The 24,384-nt window shown below is 36.7% G+C and overlaps 1 protein-coding gene across 1 annotated transcript in view; it reads left to right on the top strand.

Moving 5' to 3' along the window:
- KIAA2012 (KIAA2012 ortholog) overlaps positions 1–24,384 on the top strand; it is a 148,241-nt gene that overhangs the window by 46,208 nt on the left and 77,649 nt on the right. The window contains exons 10-13 of the mRNA XM_074299022.1: positions 1,729–1,881; positions 3,789–3,917; positions 14,798–14,866; positions 23,869–23,945. Coding sequence (XP_074155123.1) covers positions 1,729–1,881; positions 3,789–3,917; positions 14,798–14,866; positions 23,869–23,945 — 428 coding nt within the window. The remainder of the gene's footprint in view (positions 1–1,728; positions 1,882–3,788; positions 3,918–14,797; positions 14,867–23,868; positions 23,946–24,384) is intronic.

Raw genomic sequence — 24,384 nt, 5'->3', positions numbered from 1 at the left:
CCTCCTCCTTCTCCTCATCCTCCTAAATGTCCTGAGCTGGATAATACATAGAGCCAGATCTGACAAGATGAAATTTAAGAGAAATAAAATAAATTTTTAAAAAACAACTTCACAGGAACAAGATTAGAGTGTCATGATTAGGACAAAAATTCAGCTGAAAAAGATCTAAAGGTTTTAGTGGACAGCAAGTTCACGATAAATTAAAAGTGTGAGATGGTAACTAGAAAATCTTAGGCTTCATTGAGAAAGGATAGAATCTAATGCCAAGAGATTACAATTCATAATGTCTGGGCTAGCTTTCTGGAGGTCCTCCGGATCGGGCCTTGGTCTCAGCAAGATAGTCACCATGAGGATAGTCAAGAATAGTCTAGTCTTTATAGTCTCCTTCATTCTAACTGACTGTCTCTGTCCCCAGTTCTCTCAGCCCTTAAATACCCTATTTGTAATGTACATCATTATAATATACTGATATATGTGAACTAGAGAACCATTACGTCACCATGCTAAATACTAAATATATGTGAACTTGAGAAATCATCATTTCATCAATCACACTGAGTTAACACTTTGTTCTAAGTATACTTGTTTCAAGTATACTTCTCCAGAATTCCAGCTCTCTACAACAATTCTCTTACATTTTGCTCTGTTTAGACCTCATCTAATGTATAATGTTCATTTCTGAGCACTATAAAGGCATCCAAAGGAGAGAAATCTGTTTAGTGGAAGTTCTCAAATTCATGTCATACGTCGACTATACCCAGGGGACATTTACCCTAGAGAAGACTTAGGAATAAAATGTCTTCCAAGTATTTGAAAAGCTGTTATTTGAAAAAGGGGCAGCTGCATGGTGTAGTGAATAGAACTCCAGGCCTGCTGACAGAAAGAACTGAATTCAAATCTGCGTATTTGCCTCAGTTTCCTCCTCTGTAAAACGGACATGATAATAATTGCACTATCTCCCAGGGTTGTTGGGAGGAACAAATGAGCTAATAGTTGTAAAGTGGTTGGCACAGTGCCTGGCACATAGTAGGTATTATAGAAATGTTAGACTTATTTAAATTTAAGAATTGATTAAGAATGATAGGTGGGGTTTTCTAAGAGTCAGCTTTAGGCTTGATGTAAGGAAAACTTTCCTAATGGTGAAACTTATATCCAAGTAAAACAGGCTGCCTCAGGCAAAAATTCTTCCTCAATGGAGATCTTAAAGCAAAAACTGAATGACCATTTCTTTAGTATGTGGCAGAGAATGTCCTTGTTTAGATTTGGATTGGACTGGAAGGTTCATCTGAGAACCCTCTGGAGCTCAGGATTTGGGACCAGTTGACTTCTGTTCAACTCTTCTCTTGAATTTAGAACCAGTATGACCATAGTAAATCTGTTAGCTGATTTAAGATGAGACCTCAGGTCCTCAACTGGAAAATGAAGGAGGTATATACTGTATGACTTCTGGAGTCCCATTCTAAGTCTACCATCTTCCTATATGTTGTGGATATAATACTTGACTATTCCCCAAATGAAAGACAATTAGTCTTACCAATTCTATTTCACCCAATCACATAAAGTACTTGCCTATTGTGCCCTTTGCAAGGCAGAAGAAGAACAGAATTAGGAATGATTGGAGCTAACCCACATTGGTCACCAATAGCCCTCATTCCTACTCTTTCATGTCCTTCTTAGTAATAAATGTGTTCTTTTTCTCATGTGTTTCACTCTCTTTGCTTCTTCCAGGTACTGATTTTTCTCACCCACATGCAATTACTCAAGAAATAAGGAATATAGGGACAAAGAGTAGCAAGATTCAGCAGAAATCTGGTTCCAGAAGTCCCAAAGACTTGATGGATGATGGAATTAGCCAAAATGACCTTCTGGAAGATTTCACAGGTAGCCTACCACTGCATCTTGCTTGATATGTCCTTGTTATTTACCAGGGATCCAAAGTAGTATACGTGGACAGTGCTATGAGATTTCTGATGGTCACTACACTGACAAGGAAAATCAGCATCAACTTTGGGAATGTCAGTGGGGTTAGTGTTCACCCCGCAGCTTCATTCCTAAAGAGTCAGTACATGTTTGAAGGTTTCGTTGCACCAACATGCACTGCCAAGCCATTTGGGTTTTCCTCATCCCTGGCAAGAGCAATGTGATGACATAGCCTCATTGTGCTAATGGAGAAGCATTAGCTACCCTGTTTACCCAGCACACACCACCCAGAGTTATCATGTGCCTTCTGGGTGAAAATGAGCCCAACAAACATAGTGAGTGTTAGAGTGGTCCAGAAAGAAGTGAGATATTTCTCCCAGCCACATTTTAGCTCTGGGCAGATCTAAGGATTTCTGAATTTGGAAGCCACTCTTACAGAAAAAGTATGGCCCCAAAACTCTATGTCAATGATGCCAGGACTACATAGCTTTGTTTATTGATCATTTGTTGACTTTTTGCCTGAATGGAAAAATGGATGCCTTTATCTTATTTTTTATAATGCAAAACTGAAGTCAAAGCTGAGTTTCTTCCAAAGGAAGTTACGGTCCCTTTGAAACCACAGAAATCTTCCTAGCTTCCTTCAGATCAGGTAGAACCATCTTAATTTCTCCATCAGTTGAGCACATCATAGAATTGGCTTAAGCCAAAGAGACTTTAGAGAACATCATCTGACCCAAAGTGTAATGACTATTCTTGATAATGATGTGGATGATGATGATGATGATGTAGGACAAATTTTAGGTGCCCCTGAGGATACCTATACCAACATTAAGGTCATTCTATAGAAAAGCAATGTAGAATAGTGCAAAGGTACTAGAGTTGGACTCAGGAAAAAGATGGGTTTAAATCCCACCTCTAACATTTACTGTCTAAATGACCATAAAGAAGTCATTTAGTCTTGAACCTCATTCTCCACAAAAAAAACTCATGGTACCCTTTTGGTGAGCTTGTTTTAAAGATCAGATATAAAGTCATTTGTAAATCTAATAGTACTATATGTGCCAATTATTATTTAGTTCTGGGACCTTGAGGTAATCATACCATGTGCTTATCCCATCTACCTTTCAATATAGTTATACAGGTAAAATCTTGGTTAAATTAAAGTCAAGGACAGTGTGGAAGAGGAAAGAAAATAAGAGATGTGATAAAAAGGGCAGTGTGCAGCCCGAGGGGGCTGTTTGTAGGAAAGGAAAGAGGGGGCCCTGTTGCTAGGCAGCCAGTCCCCGTTTTGCCAACATTTGCTTCAGTGACAGTCAGGGAATTTTTATATGACTGCCTCTGAAATCTGTTTTTTAAGCACTAGCTGGTAAATATACCATCTTCTCCTCCTTCTATCCAGTGTCTCCTTGAGTCACTAGTAGCATCTTCCCCAAATCCATGGCTTGAAGTTATCACCTTGATCAGCAGTTGGCTCTTGTCAGCACCCAAAAACATACAAATGTATTTGTGCAACTGCCTGCAGGGCTACAAAACATGTTTTTTTTTTTATTTTATTTTTTTTTTGTGAATGGGATGGTCTCCTTGACCTTTCACTCCTTCAGGTGTTGCTAATCCTGCTAATTCAGAGATTCCTTCAGAGATTTTAGTTGAGATTCAACTAGAAGCCTGTCAACTTGGTTGTCCTTTAAAAATATTTTTTTTGATGACTGTATTTCAATAAAATGTGTTCCTTTTATAATCTTAATGCACTTAAGAGCATTATTCTGAGAAGGGGTCCACAGACTTCACAGGCTGCCAAAGGGGCCCAAGACACAAAAAGAGGTTTTTAGTTAGAGCCTCTGGACTAATGCCTTGTGTTTATTTTCAAGGGAGTCCACAAGACCCAGCACTTGGAAACATCTTGATGGGGCCTGCTGAAGATATTGTTTGCCAGCCTTTCTTGGGTTCTGGCCAAAGCATGGACCTCCCTCTTCAGATTGACTTTGCATCAGGTGAAGGTAAGCTGACACATTCCAGGTCAGTCATTTTTTCAAAGGGAAAAATTTTGCCTGTAGCTCCTAAAACTTCCCAGCGATAGAGAGACATCATTAAAATCAGACCAAAGTCAGCAGTTTTCCCCCTCTCGCTGACACAGTACTGCTTCTGTAGTTCAGTACAATAAGCTAATGTTTGCATAACAAGTTTACTCACGCTGGAGAATCTTGGGAGAGAAGTTCCAGGCTCTCTTGGAGGAGGAGGAGGGGGAGGAGGTCTAATGTACATGGTTGATTCCTTGATGAGAATGATAACGCCCCTTTGGTATTTGCCCAAACTAAACACTGCCCTTCTTTTCTTTCCAGCCAACCTCTCGAATCAGAGGTGGCTAATTGGTAAGCGGGTCAGGTATTCATGTTATGTGCGTCGGTTCACCCGCGTGAATCATCTGGCTCCTGACAGATATGCAAAGCAATTTCCAAAAACCCTTCTGGCATGTTAGCTTGTTGGGAGAGGATGGCTGATTTGGGGGTTAGAGCTATTTTGCAAAGCATTATGCAAAGAAGAAGAAAAAAAATGAAGGCAGACAGTAGAGAATGTTAGATGGCCAAAACATATTGGGATACATTTGTATAAACATGGTCATCACGAATGCTGATGATGGAGATAAAGAATGGGATTTAGGAGGTTGATGTCATAGCCTTTCAAGGGAAGGGAGTCAGGAGATTAATATTCTAGATCAAGCTCCTTCGTCTAGCTTTGAACTAGAGCAAGTTACTTTCCTCTGAACCTTAGTTTCTCCACTAGATGATTTTTAAAGTTCCTTCTGATAAATGAATGACTAAAGTTCCTTTCAGCTAAAACATCCAATTGTTTTCTATCACGGTAAATCACATTTGGGGGAAAAGGTATTTTCATGCTATTGAAATAGCTACTTTTGATCCAGGGGTTCCAAAGGTTCATAGTTAATGATTGTTTCCTTTGAATGACATTTTATTTAAAAGTCTGATTGTATATTCTATGAATGTGTGTGGTTTGACAACAGCTGCTGAATCTTATTCTGTCTGGTGTATGCCATGAAGTGACTATAAATACCACTTTATTCTGCAGTTTTTATAACAGTTTCCCACTAATTAAACAGGTCTTAACCATCATCAGCAATACCCAATTGGTATAAAAGCAAGAAAGTAAATATGATTCTAGTTACCGGCTATATCAGTAGTATAGCATAGTAACTTGGGAGATTAAAAGCAGTCATTTAACCAAAACATCCTTTATTCTGATGGTCAAAGAGGAAAGGACAAAATTTGAGCCACTAAACAAATTTAAACCAACTTACAAATGGTAACAGGGAGTATTCAAAGAAGAATCTCACAGCAACCCTAGGAGGTAGATGTTATTTATATAACATTTTATGTAGTTGAAAATGTTTTTATAGTTTTATTTTATAGTTGAAAATACTAAGATAAACAGACATGAAACAACTTGGCCCAGAATCACTCATATAAATGTCTAAGGCTAGATTTGAATCAGGTCCTTCTGATTCCAGGCCCAGTACTTTGTACCACTTAGTTGCCTAAGATATAGGTTACTCTAGATAGCCACTGAAGTTTTTTGGTTTTTTTTTCCAGCTCTGAAATACTCTGTGATTCTTCTTATTTAATTTATATTTAACTTGAAATCCATAAAAACCCTCAAGTCTTTTCCACATAAACTGTCGATAATTTGTTCTCATTGTCCTAACGTGTATTTGTACTGGTGTTTTTCTTTTTAAACCAAGTAAGGAATCTTTCATATGTTAAATTTTATTTTATGTATGTAATTTGACCCATCACACTAACCTGGCAAAAACATTTGCATCCAGATTCTATCATCTAATCCATTAGCTATTTCTTCTAGTTTCATCCTATTTGCAAATTAGAAAAAATTTTGATTTGATTTTTTTTCAGTCATGTCAGAGTCTTTGTTACCCCATTTGGGGTTTCCTTAGCAAAGATACTGGAGGGATTTGCCATTTCTCTCTCTTGCTCATTGTCTAGAAAAGGAAACTGAGGCAAACAGTGACTTGCACAGGGTCACACAACTAGTAAATGTCTGAAGCCAGATTGAACTCAGAAAGATGAGTGTTCCTGATTCACAGTCCGGTACTCTACTATACCACCTGGCTGCCCTTAGAAAAATATCATCTATGATCTTATCCAAATTATTAATAAAAATGTTGAACCGAATGGAAGAAGAAAACCCTCTAGTATATAATCCATTACAAATTTCCTTGAGGGTTATTATTAAATCATAAAATCATGGATTTAGAGCTTGAAAAAAACTTAGCAGTCACTGAATCCAACCTACTCATTCTCTATTAATGTCCATGCTGTCATCCATAATTTTTTTTAAAGTGCATGCTAAGGGACTCCACGATTACACCCTCACTTTCTTTCAGTACCCTAAGATGTAGTTTAATCTGAGACTGATGACTTGAATTCAGTGAGGATAATCATCTCTTCATTTATCTTGGATGTCAACTTCCCATTAAGCATTTTCATTCTTCACATTGACAATTCAGGCTGGATTTTTTATTTCATATGTACTGCATTTCTAATTTTCTTTATAATTTCTATTGAAAATTCATTCCTAGGCTAAGATTCTGAATGTTCTCTCCAAAAATGATTGTTTCTTTCTGATAGCTCCATTGCTAAGTTTTTCTAATTTGCCATTTTCTAGGGGCATAGAATTAGAGGAACTGAATGAATGACCCAAGAAAGTTCCAGCTGATCCAAGGTTGCCTTTGACTATAAGAGCTCAGTTGATTAGCTTTTTCCTTTTTTCCTCCCTTTTTGTCACTTAAAATAGTGTTTTGATTAGGAGTATATTTAGCTACCCATCCATCTCACACCCCCTTACTACTTCCTGGGTTCTTCGAAATGGAAGGGCCTTCTTCATTAGTGAGATTGTTGGTAAAATACAAGTTTTTCCTCAGGAGCTATTCTCTGAACAGCTTTTCCTTCCTCTTAACACATACACATAGCGGTTTTATATGGAGTCATTTCTGTGTGCTAATGTCAATTAAAATGTTCCATTCTTTCTAAGAGGGAGCCCCCCAAACAGTTCTCCAATCCTGAATAACAAAAATAGCTAAATTCACATTGTGCTTTATAGTTTGAAATGTGTTTTTCTTTTATTATCTTATTTTAATTCTCATGTGGAGTGTTGTTACTGCTACTGGATGAGACTTTTCTGATTTTAATTGATCAGTAGATCCTAGACCAAGCCCCATCTGGTCATCGTTTGGGTCCTCATTGACTCAGATTGAATGTAAATAACAGTCATTTCTGTTATGACCAGAAATCCTGAAGCTCTTCCCCTCCAGATTCACTCATTTATTTATATAGATTTAGTTGGGGGGCTAGGTTAAAGAAATTCTTTGCCTTATTTGCTACCCAGCCTTAATCATTGAATGGGTGCAGCGTCTGATGTAGATCTGAGCTTAAAAAGGCCGGTCTCCACTGTATCCAGGGCCATCTCCAGTTGTCTTGATCTATATCTTGCCAATGAGTCCAGAAGGCTCTGGAGGGGAAAGTACGGCAGGTGACCTGGCCCAGCCCTCTCTCACTTAAATCCAATTCACTTGCATGTCATGGCATTCCCTCCATGATGTCCTGATCCTCTTCAAGAAGGAAGGACAAATATCAATAACAACAAAATTACAATTACTACTGCTGCTGCTTCTACTATTACCATGACCATTATTTTATAGATAAAAAAATTGAGACTGAGAGAACTCAAGAGATTTGTGCAAGATAGCAACACTAGTAAGTTTTTGAGATAGGATATAAACTCAAGTTTTTCTGACTCCAAATTCATAACTCTATCCATCAGTCCTCCTTACATGGGTATATCTTTCCAGTCTTAGAGGGAAAATAATAGGGAGAGCTTTGAGTCAGGAAAATGTGGATTTAAATTCTATTTCTGATTCTTAGTAACTCTATGATCTGAACTAAGCACTCCTCTTCATGTGTCAGGCAATTTCCTAGGACTAATTAATTATTCAAATCATAAATAACTTGAGTTCCCCATGATAACAGAACTTTTTCATATTAGTGTCCTATTTTGTTTTGTTGGTTTGTTAATTTTTTTCTTCATGGGGGTAGGTGGTGGGTAATGCTTTTATTTGGCAGGAACAAACCATTCAAGTATACTAACCTGATTGGTTTTGTTTTGTTTTAGTGTCTTATTTTGAGTGTCAAGGATACCCAGCTCCTTAATAGAACTTGTGGGAAATTAACCCTATAAATGCCAGGACCTATTAGATGTGCAATGAATCCCCAAATATTTGAAAAGTCTTGGAAGCATTTTCTTAGCAAAATAGAGAATCTTTTATTTCACCTTTATGAAATTTAATGGGGTCTCCCAATGGAGAAACCCCAAGAGTACCCACCTTAGAGAGGGATACTTTATGATGAGGAACATCCCCAAGAATATCTAGAAGCTAAACATAACAAAAGCAGCAATTTGGCTGAAAATCTAAAGCTATTTCCAAAGTATCTGTATCTGAAAGGAAAAAAAAAAGGCAAACATTGAGAGATCAGAATTTGTCTAAGATGACTTTTTTTTAATTAAGAGAACAAAAAAAAGTAAAATATTTATTTAAGTTCTTCTTCATTTCTGTTACACATACATTCTCACACACACTTCATTGTCCTTGGGTTTCTTTCCATCTTAGTTCCATCTCTCCCAATCCTTGATCAGACAAAGCCCACCTTAACTCCCTGTAGCATTTACTTCTTTTGCATGAATTTGAATTTTCTATGAATGTATATAAAGAATGCTTGTTATCCCAATTCTGATAGGCACCAGTATGAGCAAGTCACTGAATTGGTTCATGAGTATGTGTACATTGAAAAAATATTGTAGATGGACACTAAACTGGACCTTGAAATGAACCAAAGGAAACGGACAGGATAAAGTGCCTCTGGGAAATTGTACAGTGTTCTGTATGTGATCTTTCATTGTTTTGCTTAGTTTTGCTGAACTGGGACTTTTTTCTCATTTTTATTCTACATCATACAGCATTAATCTTTGATAGAAAGCAAGGGGATGGACATATTGGGAAATATGAGTAATGTAAAATCAAAAAATGTCATTAAAATTTTATTTTTTAAAGACAATGCAAAAGAGAGAGAAAATTTATTCAGTGTTTTCATGACTTTAAGCTTCTCCCAAAACAAAAACTTATTGAGATGACTCTTGACTTTACAACTGTGAATCATAGAATACTTCAATCTCTGAAAAATCAAAATGTGGGTCATCCAAAGGGCAATGGAAAGACACATGGTGGGCTGCAGTATATTATCATTGACAAATTGCACACAGGAAGTCGGGTAAAAGATATCCTCAAAGAGCCATATGACCAGAAAAGGAGGTGGCCAGTCATGGAGTGAGAGTAAGGGTAAGAGATGAATAGCCTTTGTGCTATATTAGTATCCTTACAATGTTAAGAGAATTAGAAGGCGCCTCCCCCAGCACATTGGGTGGTCCTGTTGTGAAGGATTTATGGAAAGACATGGACAAAAGTTGCACAGAATGAAAAGATTTAAGTGGGTTAAAATCCAAACCTTGGAGAAGACCTTACATCCATGAAATCGCCAAATCATGAAATCACAAAGTATATTTTATTTTCCCAATTAAAATGCAAACTTATTGAGGGCAGAGACCAGGTCTTACACATCTTTATACTTTATATCATCTATTACTATGTATTGTATCTGAGGTATACATCAATGGAGCCATGTACTCCACATTGTAAGTATCCCCTCTAATGGCACAAATTGCAATTCATTCATACCTTATCATCTATAATTTTTTAATAAGTCCTCCCAAAAATCCTTTATAAAGATGTGTTGGAGGAATTCTTCCAGGTCTTTTAAATTTGCATTTATTTACCTTATATCCAATTGGAAATTTCCTCAGTCAAATCTTCTGTGCCATTTATTGCATATGAATCAAAATTGATAATGTACCATAGCCTAGTTAGGTCTATCATGTGTCTCTCCATAATCCTTTCAATGACTCACAAATTTGATTTTTCAGTTTCACAGTTTTCCATTATTTATATCCATCTAGCATTACTGGCAGTATATTGGCATTAAAAGGATGTCTATTTGTCTCAGGGAGCAGCTTGGGATTGTTAAAAGCACTGCACAGTTTTCCAAATGCAATCCAGCTTGCTCTAGTTCTTTATTCACTTCTGGCCCCAGTTCATTGTCTATCTGTACTATTTGTCCAAAATATATGTACTGAGGGACTCACTCAGTATAGGCTGCCTATTTAATTGCATTCACAATCAGAATAATCTATATTCTTCAGCCATTAGTTTTTACTTCATATATTGTTAGCCTAATCTCCTTTGAGTGGTCATGGATCTCACTGAAGAGGTCCCATAGCATTCTCAAGAGAGGCGATTCAATCAGCACAAGATCTAAGGAATCTCTCAAAACATATTTGTTGCTCCCATAATTTCCTCTATTGGATCAGTAATTTATTTAATTTCAAAGAATTTTGGAGATCAAGGAACCTTACTACCCATCCAGTGAAACTCATATTTGAGGAATTACCACCATAACATGGCTTACAAATGATTATTTAGCCTTTTCTTTAAGACTTCCCATGATGGGGAGCCTATTGCCTTGCTAGGCAGCCCATTCCTTTTAGAAGGCTCTAATTGTTAGGATGCTTCTCCTAATTATTCAAACTTATATTTGCCTCTTTTTCAACATCTACCCACCTGGTTCCATTCTCTGATTACAAGCAGAACAAGCCTAATTCTTCTTCCCACATTTGAACGTACATGAGGAACAGTGCAGTAGAAAGTGTGATGGATTTGGAGTCAGAGGTCCCTAGCTTCAAATCCTAGCTATTTCTTACCACAGTATGATCTTGGTCAACTCAATAAATTTCTTTGAGTCTGAGTTTCTACTTCTATAAAATGAGAGGATTGGACGAGATATTTTAAGCTCCCTCCTAATTTTAAAATCTATAATTTTATGAGCACAGCTATAATGATCCCCGTAAGTCTTCTCTTTTCTATACTAAATACCCCTAATTCCTCATAAGGATGACTCTTTACCATCCTAGTTGCCCTGCTTGGTACACTCCCCAGGTCATCAACATCCTTCCTAAACTGACTTCCATAAAGAATTACCTATAGCATTGAGAAGTTAAGTTACCTGCTTACAGTCATACAACATGCATGTGTCAAAAGCTAAATTTGAACTCCTCTTCCTAATTTCATGTTGTCTCTGACTGTAAAATGAGACTCCTTACTTCCCAGGTTTATTGGGAAGCCCCATGGCATAAAAGCTGTGAAAGTGCCCTATAAGGTCTAAGGCATTGAAAAAATGGAAAGTATTATCATTATTAATTGATATTCTGAGCTCTACATGGCAGAAGGCAGGAGTTCAGTGGCACTCGGAGGGAACCTGTAGCTTTGGCACAAATAGCAACCTGTTTACTATTAATATCTAGTCATTTTAATCCTTTTTTGGGAAGCTGACCAACTTCACCATGCTTGCTGAACCAGAAATCCTCTATTTAGAGGACTTTTCTATTTCCCTTTTCCCTCACAGTCGAGAGGATTCATTTGATATTTTTCCCCAAGTATCCAGTCACTTCTAATTGGGACAAGATAGCAATTAAAGACGTCAAAGAGACAGACTTTGCTCAGCAATTTGCACAGGGACCACAGATTCATTCTTTACGTGGCATGCACAGCTGGTCTCTGCCGAGCCAAATCCCCCCAAGAATCAGCAAAAAACAAAACACACACATACACACACATACTCTTTCTCTCTCTCACAAGTGTCACATTCTCTTCCAATTGCCATTAATACAATATGATTGTTCTCAGTCTTGGGGGTTCCAAGGGAAGTGGCTGAACTTCCATACCGACAACTGTGGTAAATAAATTTGAAAAGAAAACCTGATAGTGGATTTCTTGGGAGATGTGAAGCAAAGGGCACGACTGGAAGCCATGAATTGTTTGTGTAACCCTCCAACAGCCTCTGCCCCCAACACATACTGAGCTTTCCCTTTCATGATTGTTTTAGTCTCGTTTTCCCTTTCAACCAGGATCACTCAATTCTTTGAGGGAAAATTAACATTCATTATGCAATTTATCTCTCCCCTTTTAATCCAGAATGTCAGTCTCCAAGGTCCATGCTCAATAATTAATGTCTGTTCTCATTTTCCATTCTCAAGAGCATCTATTCTTGAACTGTAAGGTCAACAATTAACACTAATTATGGCTTTTTTCTCTCTACAATGCTAGTTCCCAGAATCCCAACTTACCCTGTTTATCCTAAGTTATCTGGATGCATGTATATACATGTGGGCCTGCTGGTACTTGGGATCATTAAGTAAAACTCTTTTTCAAGCCCCACCACAGTTAACAAATCAATCAAACCCAACTATTTTTTTCTGGCCTATTCACTAGTATATTTATTGTCATTACTGAAATGACAAAAGGAAGGAGTATTTGTAAACAAATTTGGCTGGAAGATTCACAATTGAACATAAATATAGAATTTGGTGATATAAAGGAACTTAGAATTTTTCATTTATTCTGGTTTCACACTTATATGAATGCAAGTTTTATTTCTCTTCCATCCCTTACCTCTACCTCACTCCCTAAGTACCACCACCACTAGAATGTGAGCTCCTTCAGGGCAAAAATCTTCTTTTTTTTTTTTAGCCTGGTACCCTCAGTGCTTCAAATGATTGTTTATTTTTTAATAGGACTTGTAATTTCTTTGGCATAGGGAACTCCCATTAAAGAAAACTTCCTTCCAGATCAGCAATTGTTCTATAACTTTAGAACAGACTTTAGAGAGACTGACTTGGGGGCATAGGATGAGAACACAGGAATTCTCTTAACTACAATACCATGCTGTCTTTCAATGGTTAATAAATACTTCAATGATTTAAGGATTAATAAATATTTATTGAATTAATACTTTAAATTGAAATCCTTAAATGGGGAAAACCTTACAGATCATTTAATTCAATCCCTTTATTTTACTTTGAAGAAATTGAGGTACAAAGAACTTTCAGTAAATGACCTACCTAAGGATACCCAAATAGCAGAGAAATGATCCTGAACCCAGGAGATTTGCGTTAAATTGTCTTTCCATATACCACACTGACTGTAGGGATTGCACTAGATAAGGCTCTTTCTAACTCCAATTTTGTCTCTATCCCATATCATTCATTTACGTTACTTTTAAAAAGATTCAAACCATCTTTTTTCAACCAAGAATTAATTTGTTGAACTTCTTACTGTTCCCTTGTTCAATGAACAAGCCTTAATTAAATTCCTGCTATGTTCCATCTACAAGTCCTATATTTAAAGATTTAATATTCTGTCAATGAAAATATATGCATATATACATATACATAAATATATCATACAGTATATGTGTGTGCTCACGTAAACACACATACACAGACACATATTATCTTCATCTATATATTTATATCTAGATTGTTAAATAGTAGACGCCTATAGAGGATTTTTTGTCAATCTATTGTCTTTACACCAGATTATCTTCAGTTCTTAAAACATCTGGCTCAAGTCTTTATCTGAAAATGAGAGTGGTAGGAAGGAGAATGGGCAGCTAGGTGATATATTGGCCAGAAGCTTGGAGAATACTCATCTCCCTGAGTTCAAATCTGACTTCAGACACTTAGTAACTGTGATCTTGGCTAAATTTCATTTATTTCTGTTTGCTTCAATTTCCTGGAGGAGGAAATGGCAAATCACTCCAGTGTCTTTATCAAGAAAACCCCAAATAGAGTCATGAAGAATCAGACAAGACTGAACAACAAGGAAAAAGAGTAACTCTTGCTCAAGACATCTATGTTCGAAAGGGGCAGGGTTGGGGGAGAGGAGCTTTGAAAAAACCTGGCTGTCTTTTTGGCTAGAATTGGATAACCAGTGTAATATTCCAATTCCCCCATGACTCTGCTTTTCCAGCTCCAGTATTTGGACTGCAACTAGAGACTATGGACACCACATGCTTGTCTATCATCCACAATGAGGCCGCTGCTGCTCATGTTGCTGCCTCATGCAACATCTGCTGTTCAAATTTGTGTTATCTACTCAGATTTTATGTCAGGAATTAACTGTTTAGTGCTCTTTTCCTAATGAAAGCTTTTAACTTCAGGTTTTTACATTCCTAATATTTTAGTTTTTCCTTTCTGGGGGATCATTAAACAGTGACCTAGAAAAGGTTATTCTCTATGACAGCATCTACAAGTTTTCCAAATGATCTAATTCATCTATGGACTTAAGAATCAGTATTTCTGTCCATGATTACTGTTCTCCCTTTTAAAAAATCTTATAGATTTTTTTTCACTTAACCAGCACATACTGTTTCTCCTTCCCATCTCCCTATTACAATGGGGAAAAAAAAAATAAAAACAAAACCCACATAAAAATAAATTCCCATATTGGCCACGTCTAAAAATCTATATCTTATTCTGCCTATTAATCCATCACCTCTCTGTGAGGAGGTGAATAGCATTCTTCATCATCAATTCTCTAGAATCATAGTTTATCGCATTAATCAAAGATGTTCATTTTATGATGATGTTGTTGTTTCCTTGGCTTTGTTTACTTCATTCTGAGACATAACATGGAGTATGCCCAGATTTTTCTGGCCCATCCCTTCAATCCTTTCTAAATAGAATACTATAGTCATAATATTCTATTACATTTATGCATTAATGTTTATTATTAATAAAAACCAAACTAATAATTGGTTCAGTCATTCCCCCTTTTTGTGTGTGCATGAAAATTTTCTCAATGCATATTGAGGTTATAATTTCATATATCTTATTTTCTTTCTAGCTCATCAGCTTGGAGATTCAAATACCTGTCTTGGTGAAGAGTGCTCAAGTGATCAGCAAGTCAGGATAGGTAAGGTTTCCCCCTCCTCTACTGAAAACATACATTTGTGTTATCTGTAAGCTATTTAACTCATTTCTGAGAATTTTTTATATATAATTAATTTTCAACTAATAAATGTGTTTTCCTTTTTACCCCACCCTAATTGGAATAAAAAGGAAGAAGAATACACTTGTAACAAATATATAAGGATAAATAAAACAAATTTCTAACTTGGCCATGTCTAAAAATATATTTCTTACTGCAATTCATAAAAAAAAGAGAATGGGTAATAGAGTATTCATTTTCAATTCTTTAGTAAGAATTATGGTCATATTAATCAGAGTTCTCAAGAATTTCAATGTTGTGTGACTTTACAATGCCGTTATTGTATAAATTCTTCCCCTTAGTTTTATTTCTTTTGTTCAATTATGGATCCAACTCATTCCCAAATTGTATAAGTTTTATTATTGATCCATAAGTTTTAGAAGTTGCCCACAGAGATACATGTTATAATCTAGGCAACAGACATTCTTCATCCATTTTTCCTATGCTGAAAATCAAGCCCATCTCTGGCAAGTGGTTACAGATCTCTTCCAGGAGCTTCTTGGAACAATCAATACAATATTATCTAAGAACCATCTTCAATCATCTTGATCTATATCTGGCCACTGGACCCAGATGGCTCCAGAGAAGAAAGTGAGGCAGGTGATTTTATACAACCTTGCCTCACTTAAATCCAATTAACTTGCATGTTATGGCATCACCTCCCTGATGTCATGGGTGACTTTGAGAATGAAAGACAAACAACAATATTATCTATATGTAGGATCATCTGAATGATTTCACCATTCATAAAGACTCCCTCCTCAACTTGAACTCCACCCTGGATTTCCTCCATCACAGTGGTGAATACCTCTGGCAAGCATACCTCTACCTACTTTATGCCTTGTTCAGTATATATGATAAAAGATTCATTGAACAGGGTTATTTTCATAGCTGGATCTTTTAAGAAATTATGAATGATTTTTGAGGCTTGACTGCAAGACATCATCTTGGAAAAGTGTTTCATCCTCCTAAATCAAAATCAACAAAAAATAAGCATAATGGAATCTTATATTTTCTACATCTTTTAGTCAATTATAAAATAATAGATGGTTGAATTTTGATCACAAAATCCAATGTTCATTACCTAATATCCTCATCAAGGATCGTCAGGCAGTCAACAAGTATTTATTAAATGCTAGGCATTGCTCTAAATTGAAGATAAAAATTTGGTAACATACATTTACAGTAAATCTAGCCATCATAGTTCCATAAGTTTTTCTAACTCCATTCAGCATCAGTTAAGTAGGAGTAGGAGAAGCAGATGGTGTTTGAAACTTGCTCTCTCCTCAACTGCCTCTCTCAGTGGTTGACCACGTCTTCTGCATTAACAGAATCCTCAAAAAACTGAACCTATCTCTGCACATGCAGAGATTGGATTAAGTCTTGGATGGCCACTAATTAGAGGTAGTAGGCTCTTTCTTAAATTCTTTGGGTTTTTTAATATCCCTAACCCAGAGATTGGAGGAAAATTACTTTAGTTTGTTTCATGTCTAGGTTCTCTCTAAAGGGGAGAAGAGAAAGGTATTCAATATGCAATGTAAATAAGGCTGGGGCAGCTATTTATTTCCTTTACACTGAAGAAATACTTAACACAAGGATTCACAGGCATGTATTGACATAAGTTTAAAACATGAAGCAGCAGCATATCTTACATCTGCTGTTATATTTCCTCAGGATTTGAGATTTCAACATCTAAACTTGAAGTAGATTGAAGGATTTGTTTCAATGGGCATGTTATATTTCACCTCAGCTCTGCATCGTCTTAAGTAATTCCCTCCAAGTCCAAGTCTTTAGTAAGTCAAGCCATAGTTTGGGCTTGCTAATGGTTACCTTCACCAAGAAGCACTGTATTAGACAAAGGGCATCTCTCATCATATAGCTAGCACTAACTAGAGGTTCCGGATTTCAATTCATGAAACTAGACATCCTTCTCAAGATCTATATTCAGTCATCTATAATAAGGCAAAAAGAAAAAAGAAAACCCACACATATGAAACAGAGAAGTAACCAGAGACTTCCCTTGCTGAATCCCTGTTCGAGATGCCAAGTAGAAACAATTTACCATGCTGATGGTATAGCGGAGAATATCCCTTCTTTGTACTTCATGGGGAGATAGAAAATCTTCTTGGTGGCCAATATGGTGATTATATCATCATCTCAAAGTACACTTTCCTAGAAGTTATTAATAGACATTCAAGAATATCCTTATGCATGCTATGTGGTATATAATCTCAAATACATAGAAATACACTGGGTCACTTTTCCCATTCTGTTATGACTACAATAGCTGATACTACCTCCTAGACTTACTTTTCAGACATTAGTTATCTTTCCCAAGTCATATTTTCTTCTTCTTTTTCTCCCACTTTTTTCCAATTCTCTATGCTTCTAAAAGTTTTGGCTTTGCTTCATGTGAATTATGTATTCTATCATTCCTCATTTGAAAATGAATCTATGCTCTTGGGTCTCATAATTTATCCAAATGAAAATTTCACTGAGTCCAGTTCTCAAAATCCTGGGAGATGATTGTGTCCAACAAGCTTAGACCAAGATGTCTGGAATCTTCTAAACTCACATTGCCTGCTACATTTGCAGTGTATTATTAGAGCCCCCCCCCAAATCATTCCAACTGGCTATATATGCTCATCCACTCTCAGACTCTCTTGACAATTATACCCAGGCTAACACCACTAGTCTCTGCTTCTCTAATCATATCGACTTGATTGGAAGGTTCTTCCTGTGTTTTATGTTCTGTTACTCCCCCAATTCAAGTTTAAAACTCCATTAATAAGCTTCCCCTCTTCCAATTTAAGCTTGGTAATGGGCCATTTACATTCAAATGTCACTATAAAAAATAATTTATTAACTTTTTAGAGAAGTTCTTGTTCCCAAGACATAGCCAAACCCTTGAGACTGGGGCTTGCTATAGTCTAAGAAAACAAAAGTTGAGTTAAAAAGATGTTTTATTCCAATTTGGAAGAAAAAAGTATCTCCTTCAGATTTACTAGGCATTGCCATATTTAAATTCAGGCTGACTGCTCTCTTCTACATGGTTCCTTTGAGATCCTTTGATAGAATTCCCTAGGGCTTGAATCTGGCCCTGAGATTTTTTTCAGGTCTAAGAACTATTTACATAGAGCCCCATCTTCCCCTCCCTATCAAAGAAGTTTCCAAGTGAAAATGCCTAGTGTAGGCAGGATCTTAAATCTTGTCCCAAAAAATTTGATAATGACTAGTATATAAAATGGCTATCTTGGGTCTTGGTCTCCTGGGCTAAACAAGTAGAGACTTGAGATTTATTATTCCAGGACAAACACTCTATAGGTCATTGGCTTCTTGAGTCACAGCATATAAAATAAAGTATTTTTAGAAGTCTTCCTCTTGAGGAAAACCCAAAGAGGCTATGCAGAAGGATGAGGGTTGTCCTTCCTTTTATGGTTAACTTTTCACTGGAAAGAACTTTTAAAAATTATCTGCATTTGCATTTTTCTCTTTTTCATGTATGACAAAAGAAACCAAAGGCAGAAAGTCACTTTAAAAAAAAAAAGATTTGAATGATATTTGAATCTACCAGACTAACATTAAAAAAAAAATAGAAAAGGCCAGAATATGTTGAGTACTTTCTAAATCACAGGTTAAGTTATCTCTGACCCGATTCTATTATTGATCACTGTTGAGAAGCCCAGTAGATAAGTGAGAGAGAGAGGTGGGGACAGGAATTGCCAGCACCTCACCTTGTTGCAGTTTCTTATACAATGGATGCTCCTGATTCTCACGGGGTAAAGCTTGGAGACCTTGGGCTTTGGAAACAGATCAGCCTTGAACCCTCGTTAAGATGTTTTTGTGAAAGCTTGGGACTGTGGCTCTGTCTTCCTTGCCACCCACTGTTATAACTTTGGAGCCTGCCTGTCTGAGCTTTTTTTCCCAGGCCCTGACAAAGATCTGGGAAGGAGTCAGATATCTTACCTCACCTGATAAGTAGACCCCTTGGTGCTACATCTCCATATTGACAAACTGATTGAGGTTAGGGGTGGTGGAGAAGGGAAGTCTTCCCATCCTGGGAAGAAAGAAAACATAACAGAAGGATAAAAAATCAGAATAAAATTTAGTTAAGCTTCCTTTATAGAAACCAAGCTTTGGACATAAAGCACATTTGGTGAAGGATTTGTATTCCAGGACATTTCAGGATCTGTCTTCTGAACTACTAATCTCTTCTTCTATCCTGCTTTTCAAGTTTTGAGTGTTTGATGAAGGATTCCATGCTCTGGAAAAAGAAGAAAAGGGAGTTTTGGGATGAGATTCTAAACAAGGGTCATCACTGAAGCTGACAGATTATCGAGCAAGAATGCTATCTCTGAGCTAAAAGCCTGCAGTCCAATTAATGCTAGGGCCTGTGAGTCTGCCTTCGTAGATGAGATGGTGGGCAGCCAGTTATAGAGTGGGTCACGGTTTATCTCTTGAGCAATAGGAATGCTCATCACAGAAAAGCAAGGCTTCTCCTATTTTTAGGCATAAGTTCATGTCATTCAGTTCCTAATCTGTGAGCGTGCACATCCATCCCTATACCTCACAAAGGAATGGGCCCTGCCTCCACAAGCTTTGCCCCAGTGAATTGGCAAATGGAGTTAGTTTCTTTGGCCTTGATAATAGTGCTAGAGATTGCCCTGCTGTTCAGAAGGGATGTTTGACCAATCCATTGCTTTATCTCTAAGGAATGTGATTTCAGTTAAGAGTCTCTCCTCTCTGACAACTTAGACCTTTAGTGAACTGCCAGGGTCACATAGCCAAGAGACGTCGACATCCTAAGTGATTTTTCAGCTTCATGTCTAAAATGTTGTTTACATTTCTTGAACCATGGGTGATAGAATCCTTCTGCTTGTGTTAACAAGCATTTCCCCTATATATTAGAATTCATAAGTTTTATGTCAAGGCTATCAATGAGACTTTCCAAACTACAGAGAAGGGACACAAGTCTCCAGGCTGAATCTGTCTGAAGGATAAACCATGGCCAACTAACTGTTGTATGGCAAGATGAAGTGGGATAACTAAGAAGGACAGAAAGAGAGAAATGCTTTCAGGATGTACTGACACCCATTTTCAAACAGCCTATGATCAGTGATCCTCAGTTTTCTCATCTGTAAAGTGAAGGGGGTGAACTAGATAGATTTTGAGGTTCTTTTCACTTTAAATGGATGATCTTGTCATCCTGTGCTCTCATAATATGGACAGCTAAGAAACAATAGAAGTAATGGATTGGACCATAAGGAGCAAGGGATGGGGAAACCATTCCAAAGTAAAGTCTTTAGGTCAACAAATATTCCAGGTTACAGTGATCTAAACAATGAGAGACCCAGCAAACAATTATAGTGGAACTCAGAGGGAGAATTTCACAAGTACAGAATGTGAGAAAGACATTAGACAGATAATAATCACTATCAGTGTTCTCATCTTCAGAGATGAAGGACAGTAATAGATAAAAAGACAAAAGTAAATAGATAGCTATAAATGACCAGGCTTACATAATTCAAGAGAGTTTGCTCAGTGTGTCTGCTTCTCAAACAAATTGATATCTATGCATTTGTTGATCCAGATATGTTTCTCTCCACTAAATGCATTGGATCCTCCTCTTATCTGAATCCCCATGGCCCCTTTTGCTGTACCCCAGGGATCAATGATTTCACTAGCATAGTTACTGCCCACCAATGTAAACTGCAATTCAACAAGGCATTGATTCAAAAGCACAATGGTAGGTGTTGGGAATACATATAGAAAAAATAAGACAAAAAAAATCCTACCTGCCTTTAAGAAGTCTATACTCTATTGTAATCCCTCCTTACTTTGGTACACAGACTTAGAAGTGGCTGTGACCCTTTCCTCCCCCCAAAAAATTAACCTTTAGGGAATAGCTTTTCCTCAATGGTTCACACACCTGTAACTCAAAATGGACAAAATGAAGCTCTTTGTTTTCCCAAAAAAATTCATCCCTCTTCACCATTCTCCTGATAACCCAGATTTGTAATCTGAAAGTCATCTTTGACTTTGACCTCTTCCTAACCCTATCCGCATTCAATCAGTTGATAAATTTTTATCAATTATATCTTGGGGTATAAATAATATTTGGGTCATGTATGCCTGGCCAGTTTCTCCTTAAAGGTACAGAGAAATTTCCTTAAGTAGTTCAGGGGACTTGATGGCTTCCTGATCTCCTGGGGCTTTAAAAGGCCCAGTCAATTTCACATTTTTAAGGTTTGTCAGTATTCCCAATGGTATTCAAGTTAACATAACTTTCTATCTACACATTATCAGATATAGGGGCAGATGCTAGCTCTGCCCAACTGAATAAGTGTTGTATTTTTACTGAATCTCCTTTTTAAAAAAATAGTTGTTTTTAACATTTTTTCTTTTTAAATTCTGAGTTTCAAATTCTCGTTTTCTTTTACTCCTCCCCATCTACCAAAAATGCAAGCAAAATTTTATCAATTATACATATAAACTCATGCAAAAATATTTCCATGTTAGCCATATTGCCAGCCTCACAAAAAAAATAATAATAATAAAGCAAGAAAATTATATACTTCAGTTTTCTCTCAGAGTTTATCGATTCTCTCTAGAGGTAGCATTTTTTCCATCATGAGTTCTTTGGGATTGTCTAGGATCTTTGCACTGATCAGTGTAGCCAAATCTTTCACAGTTAATTATCATTGCAACATTTCTGTTACTGTGCATAATGATCTCCAGTTTCTTCTCAATTCACTTTGTATCAGTTCATATAGATCTCTCCATAGTTTTTTTTTTTTTCTGAAGCTATCCTCCTGATCATTTCTTACAGTACAATAATACTCCATCACAATCATATGTCACGACTTATCCAACCATTCCCCAATCCCTCCTGGAGCTGCTGTCCAGAACTGTTTGTGGACAATAGAATTGCCAGTTAGCTCTAACTCTACCCAGTGTGAGAAAAAGGTCCTCTGTAATCTCTTTCTGACCATTTGGTCAATCCCTTTATCATCTCTGGGCTGAGAGCTCCAGAAGTTGCTGCTGCTGGATTAGCCATTTCCAAGGTCCACCACTGGTATTGTCGCCACATACTGGTCAAGCACCCCCTCCAGTGTCACAATCTCTTCTGCAGACCTCCTAAGTTGTCTTAAGTGAGAAAAATATCTCACTCTGGACTTTTGGGATTCTGCTGCTCCTAGATCTGAGCATTTTTAAAGTTGGAGAGAACTGTTGGGTGAGTTTAGCTGGGTTGCTACCTATATTTACCCATCTTGATTCCACTCCCCTCTATCCTTTTTAATGTAAATTTCTTTTTAAAGTAAATTTCTTTTTATTAAATGATGTTTGGCTCATGAGTATTTCACTGATTTATAGGCCCAAGTCTAAAACCAATGGACTAACCTAAGTTAGGACTAGTCTAGACCATTTTTCCAGATGATAGTATTTATCTCATTTTGGCTCACAGAGCTATTACCCAGTTCAAACTAAACTTATACCTCTTTTTTCTCCACTCCATCCTTCACATATCTACTAAAATTATTTTCCTAGGCACAAGTCTATGTCACTTTCCTGATCAAAAATATTAATGACTCCTTATTTCTATAGAATAAAATACTGAATTTTTATTCTAACTTCCAAAACACCCTATGTCACTTTCCTGCTCAAAAACATTAGTGGCTCCTTATTTCTATAGAATAAAATACTAAAATTTTAGTCTAACTTCCAAAACACTCCACAATCTAACTCCCATCTACTTTTTCAGTCAACTTTCACATTAACTCTCCTTTGCATATTCTTTGGTCAAGCCAAACTGGACTAATGACCATTCTCCAAACAATACTCCATCTCTTCACACAAATTATTCCCCATTTCCAGACCTCCTCTCTTTATACTGTCTCTAAAAATCCTTATCTTCCTCAAGGCTCACATAGGTATTACCCCCCTGATTTTCCCAGTTGTTAGAACTCTCTCCTTACTAATTTACTTTGTCTTTATTTACTTGTGTACATGCTATATTCCTTTCCATCCTCAATCCCTAAATGTGTTATCCATGAAGGTAAACCTGTTTTTTCTCTTGGCTTTGCATTCCCAGCATACTAGCACAGATCTGTGTGTATCAGGGGCTTAATCAATCTCTCTTGAGTTGAATTGAACTGAACCTCTTCAAATTTAGCCAAGACAGTCTTTAGACAATAGACATTCTTCCATTTGCTGTCTGATGGTACTCAAAAAGTTTCCAGATTTTTGATGAAATCTGTAAGAGCACGATCTCTGCTGGCACAGTCCATATTCGCTTCTATGCCCCAATGAAGCATCAGAATAGGACTTCTGTGAAGATCTCTCCCAAAATGTAAAAAAGAAAAGAGAGATGTCTATTTTTTTGGTCTAGAGGATTTCCTGCAAGATTGAGCTGCTATCAGACAACATTTATATTTTATCAACATCAGCAATTTTCCCCACCAACATCTCTCTCTTTCATTTTTCCTTCACTGAATTTTGGTCATATAAAAAAATCCATTTTACCCCTATAATAAGCAAAAAAACACAAAAAATATTTATTTGTATCTAAAATTCAGAATTGCTTAATATATTTTTGGAATGTGGCTATGTAGAAATGTTTTAAATGCATGTGAATGCTAGATCTATATAGATATATGTGGATTGGGTGGGTGGGATAGGATTGTACAACAAATATTAGTTCTGGAGGCAAATGGCCCAGGTTTAAATGTGTTACCTAGGACAGGTACTTAAATTGGGTTTTAGGTTCTTCATCTGCTAAATATAGAGGTTGAATTATACAGCCTCTAATATCCCTTTTAATCCTAAGTCTAGAATCCTGTATCATATATATATATATGTTTTTTTTAAAAAGGAGAAAAGAAATATCTGAAATTTCTGATTTTTTTTCTCTCTGATTTTCACTGAAGGAAATACTCATTCAGAAACTAGTCTTCATGCAAATATCTGTGAAAATGTATCCTTGACCCCAGAACCAGCAGAGAAGGTATGGTTATTGATCCCAATTTTCAAGCTTAATATTCATAAAGCTCCAGGCAAGAGAGAATAATGGTATACCCCATAAGTGCTAAGATGTGTTATTAGCTTAACAGCTAGAGACAGGAGTAGTATGAGGTTGTGGATTTTATCCTATCTCTTCCACTAATTGGATGATTTTAGGGGAGTCTCATCATTTCTCCAGCTTTTGGTGTACTCATTTATAAAGTGAGGGGGCACTATGAGCTACAGCAAGTCTTTTTTTCTATATCATAGGCCCCTTTGAAAATCTGGTGAAGTTTATGGATTCCTACTCAGAATAATGTTTTTAAATGCATAAAATAAAAAATATAAAATTAACACAGAAATCAATTATATTGAGGTACAATCATCAGTTTTTTTTCAAATTAAGTTCATGAACTCTTAGTTAAAAATCCTTGGAGATAATA

Source organism: Sminthopsis crassicaudata, chromosome 3 (genome assembly GCF_048593235.1).
Source record: "Sminthopsis crassicaudata isolate SCR6 chromosome 3, ASM4859323v1, whole genome shotgun sequence".
NCBI lineage: Eukaryota > Metazoa > Chordata > Mammalia > Dasyuromorphia > Dasyuridae > Sminthopsis > Sminthopsis crassicaudata.
The sequence above is the reverse complement of the archived record's forward strand: the minus strand, read 5'-3'. Positions and strand labels throughout refer to the sequence as shown.